At 63.2% G+C, this 14,674-nt stretch overlaps 5 protein-coding genes across 5 annotated transcripts in view; all 5 read right to left on the reverse strand.

Moving 5' to 3' along the window:
* The window catches only part of MNEG_6586 (hypothetical protein), a gene marked incomplete at both ends in the record, with an annotated part of 2,217 nt that extends 1,715 nt beyond the window's left edge, over positions 1-502 (reverse strand). The window contains 2 exons of the mRNA XM_014044936.1: positions 83-172; positions 368-502. Coding sequence (XP_013900390.1) covers positions 83-172; positions 368-502 — 225 coding nt within the window. The remainder of the gene's footprint in view (positions 1-82; positions 173-367) is intronic.
* Positions 503-1,081: 579 nt separating this feature from the next.
* On the reverse strand, positions 1,082-4,835 carry MNEG_6587 (hypothetical protein; the record flags this gene model as incomplete). The annotated part of the gene is made up of 10 exons (XM_014044937.1): positions 1,082-1,384; positions 1,692-1,790; positions 1,989-2,168; positions 2,410-2,542; positions 2,707-2,858; positions 3,152-3,334; positions 3,639-3,806; positions 4,076-4,333; positions 4,532-4,663; positions 4,797-4,835. The coding sequence occupies 10 exons, from the start codon at positions 4,833-4,835 to the stop codon at positions 1,082-1,084; spliced, it is 1,647 nt and encodes a 548-aa protein (XP_013900391.1).
* A 1,280-nt stretch (positions 4,836-6,115) lies between these two features.
* On the reverse strand, positions 6,116-7,947 carry MNEG_6588 (hypothetical protein; the record flags this gene model as incomplete). Its single annotated transcript, XM_014044938.1, has 4 exons — positions 6,116-6,195; positions 6,365-6,892; positions 7,078-7,578; positions 7,878-7,947. 4 exons carry the CDS (start codon positions 7,945-7,947, stop codon positions 6,116-6,118), a joined length of 1,179 nt encoding a protein of 392 aa, XP_013900392.1.
* A 760-nt stretch (positions 7,948-8,707) lies between these two features.
* Positions 8,708-12,955, reverse strand: MNEG_6589 (Bardet-Biedl syndrome 1; the record flags this gene model as incomplete). The annotated part of the gene is made up of 12 exons (XM_014044939.1): positions 8,708-8,842; positions 9,050-9,110; positions 9,321-9,457; positions 9,629-9,736; positions 10,077-10,193; positions 10,376-10,524; positions 10,809-10,989; positions 11,210-11,388; positions 11,606-11,672; positions 11,948-12,176; positions 12,377-12,585; positions 12,719-12,955. 12 exons carry the CDS (start codon positions 12,953-12,955, stop codon positions 8,708-8,710), a joined length of 1,809 nt encoding a protein of 602 aa, XP_013900393.1.
* Positions 12,956-14,466: 1,511 nt separating this feature from the next.
* MNEG_6590 (MoxR-like ATPase) overlaps positions 14,467-14,674 on the reverse strand; it is a gene marked incomplete at both ends in the record, with an annotated part of 1,328 nt that continues 1,120 nt past the window's right edge. Inside the window, one exon of the mRNA XM_014044940.1 lies at positions 14,467-14,634. Within this exon, the coding sequence (XP_013900394.1) occupies positions 14,467-14,634 (168 nt within the window). The remainder of the gene's footprint in view (positions 14,635-14,674) is intronic.

The following is a 14,674-nucleotide window of genomic DNA, read 5'->3' on the forward strand; positions in this document are numbered from 1 at the left end:
CACACATGTGCATGAACAAGCCGACCGCCACACCCGAGTCGCTCGACTTCAAAATCACGTGCGCATCCGCACGTGTGCGCACCTTGAACACCTCGTCGTCGCCATGAGGCAGCTCCTCAGGCAGGGCCGCCGCCCCGGCCTCCACATCATGCTCATGGATGCTGCGCAGCTCCTGCGGGGATCGAGGGCCCGCCCCAGTGTCGGGTCCCGTGCCGCTGCTGCAATCTCAGGTGGCACGCGCAGGTGCCGCCAGCCGCCGGTGCCCGGCCCGGCACGCACTCCTCCCAGCCCTTGCAGGCAGCTGCCGCCCGCACGCGCAAGCGGGGAGTGCGCGTCCGAGGTTCCAATCAATAGCCGAATGGCGCACCTGCAGCAGGTTCTCATCCAAGAATGGGTACTCAAGCTGCTCTGGCATATAAAGCCCGTCGGCCTCCGGCGCGGGCGCCGGCCCCGCCCCGGGCGGCAGCAGCGGCGCCCGCAGGTCTGGATCATCGGTGTCCATTTGCTCGATTGTCGCGTGGCCGAGCGGGCAGCGGCGAGCGCAGGAGTGCGGCGGTGATGCGCGATGCGCTCACGGCACGCGCGCTCAGACGCCGGCGGCCGCTGGGCGCTCGGTGAGAGGCCTGGCTGCCTGGTAATGCAATAATTGATTGGAAATCACAGAAATGTAATGCTGAACGCAAAGATCTGCCAATCGAATCGAGCGATCTTAGCATCTAACAAGGATTCCTTCGTACATAGAAGTTGGATTTTGCAGGCACTCTGTGAGAAATTTCATCACATATAGATATACACGAGACGTGACAAGACACCAAGTGGCTTCAGGCTTCACTGCTCAGCACCTGTGTCGCCGCTCAGTACCAGTGCTCAGTCAACAAGAAGGGCAGCTGTGAGCACAAAGCTGGCATAGGACAGGACACAGTCAAGGAAGGGACTGTGTTACATGAACTTGGTGCTCACCAACCGCAGGGCCGACTTTACAGCAGCCGGACTGCCAACAACCACAACAAACGTCGGCCAGCCGACCACAAGAGAATAACACAGCGTCTCAACAACAGCACGAAAAGATAGCGGCCACCCCTTATTCACCGCCCGGCCGCCCTGCTGCAGCTACAATGGCGCCGCGCTCCTCGTCTATGTACCCTGCTGCCCCCTCGTCTTCCTCGTACACCCCCCCATCATCCTCGTCAGCACCAGCGTCGCCCACGACAAACGTGTCGGCCGTCGCCACGCCACGTCTGCTGCCGCTGCCAGCGCCGCCTCGCGCCGACCCTGCGGCCCCGCCCGGCGAGCCACCCCTGCCTGCATCGCTCCGGGAGCCTCGCAGCTGCCGGCCCTCCTGCTGCATTGCTTTGAGGCCACTGTGCAGCCGGTCGTTCTCCTCCTGCAACAAAACGCAACCAGGGAGGCGGGGTGACTACAATCATTTCATGGGGCATGTTGGCTGGGCTGCACAGCATCCCGATGGGCCGCAAAGCCACATGTACGTGGCACTGCAGAAAGGTCAGTGCTATAGGATTGCTACCTCTGTTCTGGGCGTCCGCTCTCGTGTCACTGTGGCCAGCTGTGCAGCGGGGAAGGCACTGCACTGCTGCCCTACCCAAGCTGTTTGCAGGAGCTGGATCCCAGCCACCCATCATCCCCGGCTCCCTTACCGCTCGCCAATCCGCCGCCAAACCTGCGTGCCCCACCTGCAGGGCCTGCACCTGCCGCCGCAGGTCGCAGCTCAAGCCGCTGGTGCCGGGGCGCGCCGCCTGCAGCTGCTCGAGATCGTCCTGCAGGGCGCGCACCTGGGGGCGGGCCGCAGGGGCGCACAAGAGAGACGTCACGACTCACCTTGAGCAACCGGGGGGCACCTCCCCAAAGCGCAAACGGTAAAAGCGCAGCTATTGGCTTGTTGTGAATATGCCGTCGCCAAGAGTGACATGAATTTTGGCTCCCTCAAGCGTGCACGCACCCGCATGCACAAGCAGCCCCCACCGTCTCACCTGCCCCCGCAGCTCGTCGCACTCGTCCTGCGCCGCCTCCAGCTGCTCCAGCAGCAGCTGCTCCTTGACCGCCCCGCCGCCGCCGCCGCCGGCCCCGGCCGCGGCGGGCTGCTGCAGCTGCGCCTGCAGGTAGCGGATGACCTTCGCAGACTGCTCCAGCTGCTCGTCCTGCTCCACCACCTGGGTGAGGTGAGGGGGGTGCAGTGAGCCCACGGCGGCGTCACCTCTCTTTTCATGGGCCAAGATGATACGGCACGAATTACATCCGTCATCCGCGGAGAGCTGGGTCACGCTGAGAGCATATCAGGAGGCAGCCGGCAGCATGCGGTTACCGATTGGTGTGGGCACGCCTCTTCCTGTGGCCGGGCCACAGGAAGAGGTTGGGATGGCTGGTGGCGCATGTGCGCGCCGCGGGACGCACCTGCTGCCTGAGCTGTGCCACCTCTGTCCAGACGTGCTCCTGGCCGCCAGACGGACTGGTGCGGCGTGAGGGCAACGGCAACCACGAGGGCGGGGAGCTGGAGGGACTGCCAGTCCGAGGTGTTGCTGTGCGGCTGCAGGGAACAAGCACGCGAGCACACAGCACGCATCACCTTCCCCAACCATCACCACTTTGAGCCGTGCACATCAGGCGTTGCGGCTGATCTGGTTGCGCACCAAAACGGCGCTGTTGGCATGCGCGTCTCGTTTCTTGTGTCCACCCTCATCGACGCCCCACCTGTCCACACCCGTCACGCTGGCCCTGATGTGGCGCCCCGAGCCGCCCGCCTGCACTGCCGCTGCCAGCTCGGCCCTGAGCGCCGTGATGAGGCGGTCGTCGTTCTTGGTTTTCCGCAGCACCACGGCCATCTTGTCTCGCGCGGCCGCCAGCTGCAGTTCATGCGCGCATGTACAGGCCAGGTTTGAGTCGTGTGAGTGACGATCGCACCCGCCTGGAGCCGTGCCGGTCTACAGCATTTTTGACTGAAGAAGCCTGCAGAAATCATCTGCCTTGTACAGCATCCTGGTGTGCGCGCACATACACAGGCTCCGACGCCCGTCAGAAGTGGCCACTTTGCTGTTGCAGATTCCACCCACCCAAAATCCAACCTCGCGTCTGCCCTCGCCCTTTCTCATCGCCCTCACCCCGGGCAGGCCCCCCCCCCTGCCCCTGGCCGGCCCACCTCCTCCTCGAGCACCTTTCGCCGGCTGCTGGCACCCGCATACTGCCGCCGCAGCTGCTCCGCGGCCGCCTTTGCCGCCGCCAGCTCCGCCGCCACGCGCTCCATCTCGGCGGCGCGCTCCTTTGAGATCTTCCCAATGGTGTTGCGGTGCACCTCGTCGTGCTTGCTGGGCAGGGGCGCCCCCTGCGCACGCGGCCCGCAAGTGCATGCCGGCAGCTATTGCTGTTGGTGGCTAGCAGCCTGGCAGCCAACAGCCTAAGGGTTCATTCAACCAACGAACGGGGCAGTCCTGTCGCCATCTGCGCCTTCCTCGCACCCAGCCATGCGGCCCGCAGCAACTGGCGCGGCGATGCGGCACAGACGCTACCCTGGCAAGCCGCCCGGCTCCTCCGTTCTTGCCTGGCTGCGGCAGTCTAAGAGTACTCAGAGCCCACCCTCCAGCTTTCCGAAGCCACTGCCTGCCCCCAAAGCGCACAGCAGCGCGCACCCGCTCCTCCCGCAGCTTGCGTATGGTGTCCTTGAGCGCGATGATCGCCTCGCGGCGCCCCTTCCAGTCGCTGCCCTCTTCCAGCACCTTGGCCAGGGGCACGTCCTCCCCCACCTCCCGCGCCAGGGCCCGCGCCAGCTTCCTGTTCTCCCCCTCCAGGGCAAACACCTGCAGTAGGCGGCAGGAACTGTGGTGGGCGCCACGCTAGCAGGGCGCCAGCAGGCTCGGATGGAGCCGGCCGGCTTGCATGCTTGCAGGCCGCATGCTGCCGCATGCAGCTGGAAATGCACACATTGACCTGTGCCGATGCCATTGGCGCCTGCATGCGCACGCTGTTCCGCGCATCCTTGGAGTGGTCGGCTGTTGCCCCGTGCGTGCCCACCATGGGTGCGCCCAGCCCCACATTTGGGTACCATATGCAGCGCAACCCCGCGCACCTTCTGCTCCAACTGCGACATTTTGTTGGTCTGCTGCTGCGCCCGCTCCCGCCACACCGCCGCCTCCTTGGCCGCGGAGTCCGCCGCCTCTGCCGCCTGCTCGACCGCCGACCGCGCCGCGGCCTGGATCTTCTGCGCGGACGCGCCGTCGCGCGGCTGGGTGGCCTCGGACAGGGACTGCTGCAGCTGGGCGGCGCGCTGCTTCTCCTTCTCAAGCATCAGGTTGAGGGCGCGATTCTTCTTGGACAGCTCTATCACCTGGCAAGGGCCAGGAGCCAGGCGCAGGTAAGCGTCGCAGGGGTGGGCGCGCGAATCGACCGCGTCGTGCAGGCACGGGCACGCAGGGGGCTCAGGCTCGGCTGGCATGACCGCACCAGCAGGCCGGGGCGCCCCGTGGCGCTTCGCACGAGGCAGGCGTTCCGCTTTGTGCTCAGAGGGGCATGATGCGCGCAGTACCTTGGCCGCCTGGGTGTCCTGCGACTGCAGCTGCCCGGCCGCCTCGGCAATCTCGCGGAGCGCCGCTATCTCGTGGTCGCGCACGGCCAAAGCGTGCTGCAGCTTTTCATGCTCCTTCCGCAGCGCCCGCAGCTTTGTGCGTGACGCGGCAAGCGGCGGTGTGTGGATCGGAAGGTGTTCAGCGAGCTCACTCTCCTGAAGCACCCAAAGCTGCAGCAATCAGCTCGCCACCATGCAGCAGCGACACGTGCCCCACCGCACGCACCTCGTCCGCAGGGGACGCTGGATTCACGGTTAATGCCATACTTGATAGTCGTTGATTACGTGCAAGAGCCACACACACAGCGGCGGTGTGTGGATATAAAGACCTCGCGGTCAAACTTGATGGCGACGGATCATCTACAGGCAAGTGTGATTTTGGCTTCGATGCGATCAAAATAAAAAATATCTTTGCCTTGCATCAGGCGCACCCGCACAGCTCTCAATCTTAGATCACTTATTAGTCAACCAATGACTGATCAGCAGGTGAGCACTGCAGTACACGGCGTTTGGCTGAACAGTACAATGCATGGCGTGATTCTTGCTCCCAATCCGTCCTCGCAAGGGCCGATGCCCTGTCCCTTAATCGGTGTGCATGGCCAGCAATATTCCTTGTCGTCGGCGCAGGAGCAGCCGTCGTTCAGCTCTGCCATCACCTGTGTCGGAGGTAGGCAGGTAGCTGGCGGAGGCAAACAGCGAGTTGCGGTGTTAAAACTCAGCTCCAAGGGGCCCTGCACACATGTTGCCTAGCATGCTGCTATTCAAACTGGTGTGCTTGCATAGCAACCTGCCAGGTGAAACGGTGCAGGGTACGACTGTGCATGGTGCGGGCTGGCTATTGAGTTTACTTCATGGCCGTAGAACTTGCAGCCATCTCCAAACCAGCTGATCACACTGTGGATTGGGGCTGTCCAGAAGTGGCTGGCTCCCCATTACTTGGGCACTGCAGGGCTGAGATATTGAAGAAGTGCAGATGGCTGGCCTGGCTCACATCCATGTGCCAACAGTCATCTGCGTGTTCACTCTCAAGACAGGCACAGAAGTAAGCACAGTCTAAAACCATCCCCTCGTTCTGCTGAAGGCAACAGACTAATTACATTTGCATGAATTAACTCCAACCTCCTGGCATCGCAAGCAGTGCGGCTTGACAAATGAGGTTTGCAAGACCTGAAGGCGCACGTACGCCGCTTATTCAGCAGGCTACGGCACTAACATAAACAGTGGGGCCAGCACAGGTGCAGCTCCCAAGCAACAAGGAAGCACGGTCACTTCCACTCAAGAATACGTCGTCGCAAGTGCAACCCCCGCTTGTGCAGCGGGATGTCTGCGTCAGCCCGCACAAGGATGAAGCATCAAAAAGGGGTTACCTTCCAGTTGTCCTGTGTGCATTGCTCAGAGCCGGCTGTCTTGTACACCGTCTCAATATTAGCCTGGCAAGGCCTGCAAATACCAGCCGTCACACAGCATTGTATCAGTGCAGGCAAAGCTGCACATTATCCTGTGCCACGCCAGGGGGGACGGGTGATCTCGCTCATGCAAAAGCATTTACTTGCCGCCGAAGCTGCTGGCTCCGTTGTTTGCGCTGTTGAAGTTGAACTGAGGCCCCGCGCCAGGAGGGAACAGGCCTGAAGGGAGAAGGAAGAGCAAGGCACGCAGGAGTGAGCAACCACCAATTCCTGAGCCCGACAAGGATACCCACACAGGGCAGCGGACCAACACCTGGCCGCCTCAGCCTTAAGCCTCATATAAGATTTTCCACGGCCCGCATTCCACCAGCCCCCACCCACTGCTCACCGCAGAAGCCCAGGACCTTAGACGTCGCCTCGCTGTCGGCAAACGAGTTGAACGCGCCGCCGCCGCAGCTGGCGGACGCGAGGGCGCGCGCCTTGGACAGCACGAGGCAGCCGTTCTGGTCCTGGTTCAGCGCGATCGCAAAAGCCGACGACCAGGCAGAGGCGTAGCTGTTGGAGCCCGAGCAGAACACCTCCGCGGTCGCCTCAGCAACCGCCTGCTGGCCGTCGCCACCGCCGGCGATGGCGGTCGCGAGCGCCTTGCCGTATGCATACTGCCCGTTCTGCCCGCCGCGGCTGACCGCGTCGGCCACGGCGAGGCCGAAGTTGCGCAGCGACCCGCGGCGGCGCGCGTCGGTGAACGCGCTGGCAGTGGCGCGGGCGAAGGGGTCGACCTGGCCGCGGGCGAGGGCGACGCTGGCGGACTGGCTCAGGAGGTCGGCGGTGCGGCCGCGGTTGAGGGAGGCGGCGGAGGCGAACGCGGTGGCGATGCTGCTGCCGCGGCCGCGGGCGGCCGTGTCCACAATGGCCTCTGAGGTGGGAAAGGTGGGGTTGGTCAAATGTTAGCAGTGTTTGAGGTTTTGGGTTTTGCTTGTTGCTTGCGACGATTGATAAGAGCTGGCACAAAAATGCAAGCAGTACAGCTGCAAGAGAACCGTCGAGCGCAACACATCTCCCTGCCACTTTACTGTCCTTCCCCCAGCGCCTCGCACGCACCAGCAATGGCGTAGCTGTTGCCGCCACCCACAATGCTCTGAGCGGTGGAGGTCGCACTCGCAGTGGCAAACGACTGGCTGAGGCGCTGCGCATCGGCCGACAGGCCTTGGCCCCTGCGGGACCCGAAACCGCTGGGCGGGCTGGAGGGCACCAGGCCGGAGAAGATCTGGCGGTCATAGCGCTGGAAGCCACGGCTGCCGCCCCTGTTGTCGTCGTTGCGGCTGCCGCCCCTGGTGTCGTCGTTGCGGCCACCGGCCTGGCCAAAGCGGCCGCCACCGTTGTTGAAGCCACCCTGGCCGGAGCGGCCAGGCCCGTTGTTGAAGCCACCCTGGCCGAAGCGGCCGCCGCCATTGTTGAAGCCGCCCTGCCCAAAACCACCGCCGCCGTTGCCATTGTTGAAAAAGTTTCCCCAGTCGCCGAACTGGTTCTGGTCGTCCTTGCCCTTGCCGCCCTTGCCGCCCTTGTCATCACGTCCTTCCTTACCGTCCAGCAGGATGCGGCCTGTTCAGGGGCAAACGCGCAGGGGGGAAATGGATGGAAAGCTCTAGTCACAGGTGAATCAACAAACTCAGAGGACTGAGGCGAGCGGGCATTGGCGCAGGACGGCCCTGAACTGCGCCAGCTGGCAGCTTGCAAGGGGCAATGATGTCGATCGCGGAGCGCCGGACAAGGCGGTGCGCATACGGAACGGCTGGGCTGCGCAGCTACACACTTCTGGCTGGCAAACCAATTGGACACAGTGGCCGCATGCTTGCCACCACCATGCAAAGCTCGCCATGCAACACGGTGATGCTGCGCACCTGCTGCGTGGGCCTGCCATGGTGCCACCAGCACCAGCAGCAGGGCCAGAGTTGCTACCCGGATCGCCATGGGTGCAGGTGCACTGGAGCGTGTGTGCAGCGCTCAACCAAAGTAACCAGTCAGCTGCCTGCAAAGGGCAAAGGCAGCAAGGGTGGTGCCGGTGAGGAGGCGAGGAGCTGGTGACACAGCAGCCGCCTGAGCTGATGATGGACCGGCGACCGTGCGTGCTGCCACAATCATCGTGGGGTTGAAATTCTCGCAAAATTTACCCATGTCGTCCTGCATGCGGATGGACTGAGAGCACTGCGTCTTCCCGCGCTGGACCATACCTGGCCTTGTGGCGGACGCGATCAAGACTTGAGACAACGGTCCTGATTGATATCTTGTAGATACCCCTTGCAGACCACACGCGACACGGGGCTTTATGACGACCCCGGAAAGATGGACGCCAATGCGACGATAGTTGAAGACACGATTCGTACTGTTCTGCCGGTCAACTTGCGCAATAGCTGAGTTTTGGCGATCAAATCGAGTTTTGAACCCTTTGGATGTATCGTGTAGGCAACCGCCTGTGTTGTAACTCGGGTGACACGGAGCGGATGCAGCTTCTAGTTTCTGCGTTCGACGACCTGATGACGCTGCAGCGCATCGGTCATGAAACTTTGATTGGGAGTCAGCTGCGATAGCGTGGTTGTTCCAAGCAGGTCGCGGTCTTGTGACCGATGCTGGGTGGTAGAGATGAAGAGAGCAGTACTGTGCGCTGCGGCACCTAATAACTCATCCATGCGAGCAGCCGCCAATCACGCAACCACTTGCAGCATGCATTGGATTACATCACATCGTCTGGCTCTGACAGCGGCATGCGCACGAGCGCCGACATCAACGGCGCGCCACCCTTGGCGGGCACCATCACGAGGCGCACCTCCCCCGCGCCCCCGGCCGGCTGCAGGCACCGGATGTCCACCTGCGTGGCGCAGGGGGTTGGGTTAGCTGCTTGATTAGCTCCCTGCCAGCAGTGATGGATCACACAGGTGTCGGGGCACCCGAGAGCCGGGGGCCTGCCCTGGCTGGCCCCGCCAGAAGCAGGCCTTGGCACGCCCATGCGGAGCATGCGGGTCCAGCCTGTCGGATTGCGTGCCAGCAGCCGCGAGGCCGAGAGAGAGAAGCGCACCCTGAGCTCGTACTGCAGCAGAGGCACTAGCAGTGGCACCACCAGCTGCTGCTTGCTCGCGCTGCGGCAGGGTGCGGCGTCGTGAGCGCAGCGTGAGCCAGCCGCCAAGCCAGCCCTAATGAAAGGAAAGCGACCTATGGTTGATGCAAGGCGAACGCACGCCAAGATTTTCCACCAACGATATGCAATCCACAGCAGCCGTGAGCTGCCCTGCCACGCAACCCTTACTTGCAATCCCGACAGCACTTGCCTGTACAGCTGCGGGTCGTACCGCAGCACAACCGCCAGCCCGCCCACCGCCGTGCCGCCCTCGTTCGTGACGGACAGCACCAGCCGGAAGCGCGGGCCAAGGCCCTCCACGCTGGCAGACATTGACAGGTTTGCGCCGCCCGCGTGGGACGCGGCGCCCTACGCGGCGTCGCGCACAGCAAGCGCGTGGTTGGCGAGCGCACGTCCCACTGAGCTGGGGCCAAGCTAGCGGCAATTGCACGGGCCCGTTCTAGCAGTGCAGCAGCAGGCCGCCCACTGGCAGGGTGCGATGGGTCCGCTGCATTTCGAAGCTGCAGAGGGCTCACGCACCCGTCCGTCCGTGAGCACCCTGACGAGGGCGCGGGCCGTGGCCAGCCGCGCCTTGACCAGGTCCCGCTGAAAGAGGCGGTGCATGTCGACGGCGGACTCGCGCTCGCGCTGCGGCGCGGACGCATGCAGGGGTGGGGGGTGGAAGTGGGGCTGAGGGTCGGAGTGCGCCGCACGCACACTTGTCAAGTTGGCTAGCCTGGTGCACCACGTGAAAATGGGCTCACGGATTGCGAACACGTGCCTTTTGGGGGATATTCAAGCCTGGTAGACGGATTGAATTTCTCACACCTCAGGATTTACTTTCTCAATATCACTCATGCTTGCAGGCACGCACACATGCACGTGCGCGCGCACACATATATGCATACATACAGTACCTGAACACACAAACCAGCACACGCGCGCCCCCCCCCCCCACACACACAAACACACAAACACACAAACACACCTGCGTCTGCTCCACGTAGAGGCGCGTCTTGGTGGGAACTGGCAGCGGCACGTCCTGCTCCGGCGGGGGCCCGCTGTGCGCGCTGGTCGCCTCGAGATTGGCCGTGCGTGGCATGATCTGGAGGGGGGGGCGCAGCCGGCTAAGCAAGGATACTTGCATAGCAGACTTGGTGGGGCTAAGGGGCCTCGGGTGTGGCACAAGGAGGGGGCCGGTGAAGAAGCGGACCCGAACCTGATGCGCACACACGCTTGCAAAGCGTCGGGGCGACAAAATGCAGCTGTCGCACCGTTCCCGCGTACCTTGATGTCGAGCCCGCCGCCGCGTGTGAGGGTGACCAGCGTGTTGTCCTCGCGCGCGTAGCGGCCAAAGACCAGGCCCATCACAGGGGCGGCCGCCGCGGTGGTGTGTGTGGACACGAGGGCGCGCTCGTGGTACACCCGCACGTCCCCTACACATGGGCAAGAGTCATTACGCGTCACGGCAAAGTGGCAAAAAGTTCGCGTGATTGTTTGTGCTTGTGTGTGTTTGTGCGCGCGAGCGCGCGTGTGCATGCGTGTGTGCGTGAGTGTGTGTGTGATGAGATGTGTGAGTGGGATCCTGGTTGTCTGCATGGACACACTCAAGCACCATAAATACTCGAGCACGGGGAACATGCGTGTCAAGCTGATGAAGTCCCTTTGTTCGGTGCCAAACCCCCCTCCAGACGGTGGGATTAACGAGATCGACCCCCACCGTTTGCCAGCGCCACGATGAGGCACTTGACCAGCCGGCTGGTGTGCGTGGCCAGCAGCTGCATGCACAGGATGGGCGCGGGCTGCGGCAGGCTGTACTGGCGCGTGCAGCCGGCCCTGCCGCCGTAGCAGTGCACGACGTCGCTCATCACGCCCACCAGCGCCGCGTTGGAGGTGCGGACCTGGAAGTAATGTGTGTATCATGTGGTTTGAAGAGAGCAATCAACAACGTTTATCATCTTGAGGCACACCCCAATCAGCTCCCCAATCTTCGGTGTGAGAAGATGAGTGGAGATGAAGATCTTGACCAGGCGGCAAGTGCTTCTGTCATCGGCACGCGGGATGCAAGTGCTGCTGAGAGCAGCAGACGCATGGCTCTGGCCCGGACCGCCCCGCACTCACCAGGCCCACCGGCTGCGCCTCCAGCTGCACCGGCTGCACGCCCGCCTCCCCGACCCGCAGCGTGTGCAACCGCCCGTCGCGTGTGGTCGCCGAGAGCTTGAGGCCCGCCTCCAAGGTGCCAGACAATGCCAGGAATGAGGGCGCGCAGCCGAGGACAAACGTGTGCTGCACAGCGGTGCCTGCGCGGTGGACTCCACGTGGGGGCAAGTGGCGGAGGCAGCCGTGATGCATGGTTCGGGCGGGTTTTTGGTCCGCTGTGGCACCACAAAACGGCGCCATGCCTCATCTTTAATGTGATCAAGAGCATGTGGGGGGTGATTTTGCCGGTGAGCGCCTAGAGCGCTTGTAGAGATATTAAGGGTGTGGTTATAGGGCGTCGCAGCCGCGCAGGCCCACCTGCCGAATTGAGTATCAAGAGGCGCCCGTCCTCTGTGCCCAGCACGAGGCAGCTTGGCGCCCCAGTCTGCGGGCGGGAGGGGTGGTTCGGGTTGCGTTGGGCAATCGTGGTGCATGGTGGGGCCTTCCCAGGGAGCTCAGCGTTGGCAGCCGCCTGCAGTCCCACCTTGCATGCGGCCATGCATGCCACCGGCAATGGCAGCAAGGCTGCGTGCCACTGGCAAGCTGCCGCGGCTCGCCGTCTGCCACGCAGAGGCTGGCTATGCAGCAAGTGCACCCCAGCAACGCCCAATTGTGGCCGTAGATGAGGGCGGGGCCGCAAGTTGGGCGGAAGGTGCTCACCTCGTCCACGGACTGACAGACCGCATCCATGCAAGTGATGCTGCTCTGCCGCCCCAGCGGCTGCCCCCTGGAGTCCGCCACAAAGGCCGCGGCGCCGCCCTCCCCGCGCGCCGCCGCCGACGCGAGCAGCTCTGCTCCGCGGCCCGAGAGCGGCATGCCGGCGTCCCGCAGCGCGGCCAGGGACGCGCAAGCGGAGGTCGGGTTGAGGCTGCCTGAATCCAGCTGCTGCCTGTTTTGTAGGTCCACGCACGCATGTGTGCGCACACATATGAGTGTGAGTGCATGTATGAATGTGTGTGTTGAGGGGATGCGGCCTGCGGATAGTACATTATGACATCGCTTGATTGCAGCAGGTCAGCAATGTAGGTCAAAAACAAGGGTGGCCCTGTCATGCGTGGGGCAAGGGCAGCTGCGGCTGCCCCAGCGCACCACAGCTGCTCCTCCTCGCCACTGCAGGGCAGCAGGGGCAGCGCGAATTTGTAAAACGGCTTGAGCCCCTTGAACATGAACACGTGGCACCCTGACGCCACCGCCAGCACCGGCACGCGCGGCGGGGGCCCGTCTGGCGTGAAGCTGGTGAGGGCGACAGGCGCGTCCAGCAGCGCATGCTCAGATGCCTTTTGGGTGCCCTTCCATACCTGGCATGGGGGTCATGCGTGCGTGCATGCGTTATCCAAGTATGTGTGCAGTGCGAGGGACGCTCAGCAATGTCCGGGCCGGGTCGACGCGCATAGGGGTGGGTGGCTTTCAGGCTGTGCCACGCCAGCCCACCTTGAGCTTCTTGTCGGCATCCGCCACCACCAGCCGCCAGTCCCCGTCGCCAAACAGGTTGCACGTGTGCATGCAGCCGCTGAACGCCGAGAGGCCGGCCACAGGGTCGCTCCAAGCATCGAGCCACAGCGGGCGAAGTGGGTCGCCGCCGCCGGACGCTGTTCGGGTTTGCAGCGAGAATGTGCTGCGCTGCAGCGTCGCCCCGCCGCTATGCTGGTGGTCCCCGCGTCCTAACATGATTATCTCTGTCTAAAATCATACGCTTTGTATGAGCTGCACTCTCGAACTACAAAGATGCTGCGTGATCCGAGGCGCCTTGTCGATCTGGTGTTGACCATGGGAGCCGCGGCGTAAAATCGAGTTGTCAAAGTGAGGTGTCACGTATTCAAACAACTTTCAAAGTGTGTGCCAGTTCTGGCTTTTTGGCCGGGGCGGCAATCGCATGTGCGCAAGCTCTCGGGAGTGCTCGCAACACATACGGCAGCCTCCAAAGAGAACTAGTTGTTGCACTTTGATGAAGGAGAGTCAAGACACGAGCGATTTGGATATCTGAATCGCGACATCGCCTATCGGTGCTGAGGCGCACGCGTTGATTTCACCGGCGCCGTCAGTTCCATCCGCTTGCCGAGCCGGTTTACGCCTGCAACATTTCCTTGGAGGCTCCTTGGAGGCGGTGGCACGGGTATGGGCGGGATACCCCGATCGCTTTGAGCACGCTGCTGCTTGCCACACCTGCCGTGTGCGGTGTCTACGGTGGTGACCACTCTACCCCTCGGTAATCGAACCCTCGTCAGTGCATGCATGATACGACGATTTTTACACATTTCCTTGCAGGCTATCATCCATGCCCTGATTGTGTGTCACGAAGTTAAATGCTTGGTTGCGACACAAGGGTGTGCACAGTAGCGTGCCTTGAAGCGTCACTCCTCCTTGATGTCGAGCGCAACGCAGGCTGCAGGAGCCCTGTCGGACCCTGCCCGGCGCAATCGAACGCACCGCTTTTGCGCCCTCCGCCGGCCAACGCACGTTCAGTCTGACCGCCACCTTGCCGATTCAAATGGACCGTGAGCTTGGGAGTTACCATTCGCGTTTGCCACAAAAAAGAATGGTTGTGCCGCCACGTGAGCAATGGACGCAATGTGCCCCTGCCCCAGTGAAACCCCAGCGCATCCCGATGTACAGACATGCGTAAGAGAAGTCCATAAGATTCTCTGCGTCGTTCGACACAACAGTGGAATGGGCATGCGCCGCGCTCCCTGCGGCGCAATCGCCGCTGCCGATGCCGCGCCCCACCTCTTTTAAGAGAGGATCGAAAGGCGCGTGCGTGGCCGACGGCCGCCGTGGTGGGATACAGAAACGCCCCCGAGAGGCCCCGCCGGGCTGCTGTTGCGGCGAGGCCCATTTGCCGCTTTGGGCAACATTGGATGTGAATCGAACAACACAGGTGCGCTTTGCGAGCTGCACACCACTGTACGTCCCGTATCAGCAAGGCCATGCGACTCGCATGCCCCCTGGCCTACGGAGCGCTTACATGAGCGCACCCGGACCCCCCCTCTTCAGCGTGGCCGCCCACCGGTGCGCGCAGCCATGAGGCCGGCCCGCTGGCCATGCCGCGCCAGGCCGCCCCACGCCAGCCGCCTTGAAGCGGCCGCCCAATCCGTTTCCCTGAGAGCAAGAGCACCCCGCGAATGCCCGGGCTCGCACTCCCTCACAGGCCCTCATCAGCGCCGCATCGGGCGTCCCACCCCTCAGGCCTTCCCGGAGATGCCCTTGCTGTACTGCTTGTACCGCTTAGGCAGCAGCTTCTCCAGCACGGCCGCTGAGCTGCGGCGCTGCAGGCACTCTGACAGGATGTAGGCCTCCCGCAGCAGGTCCTCCGCCTTGCGGCGGTTCTCAGTCATCTGCGGCGTCAGCGCCTGGGCGCGGCCGGGGCGATTAGGGGGAGAGGGGCGGGGG

The sequence above is a fragment of the Monoraphidium neglectum genome, assembly GCF_000611645.1.
Source record: "Monoraphidium neglectum strain SAG 48.87 unplaced genomic scaffold scaffold01083, whole genome shotgun sequence".
In the NCBI taxonomy this organism is placed as follows: domain Eukaryota; kingdom Viridiplantae; phylum Chlorophyta; class Chlorophyceae; order Sphaeropleales; family Selenastraceae; genus Monoraphidium; species Monoraphidium neglectum.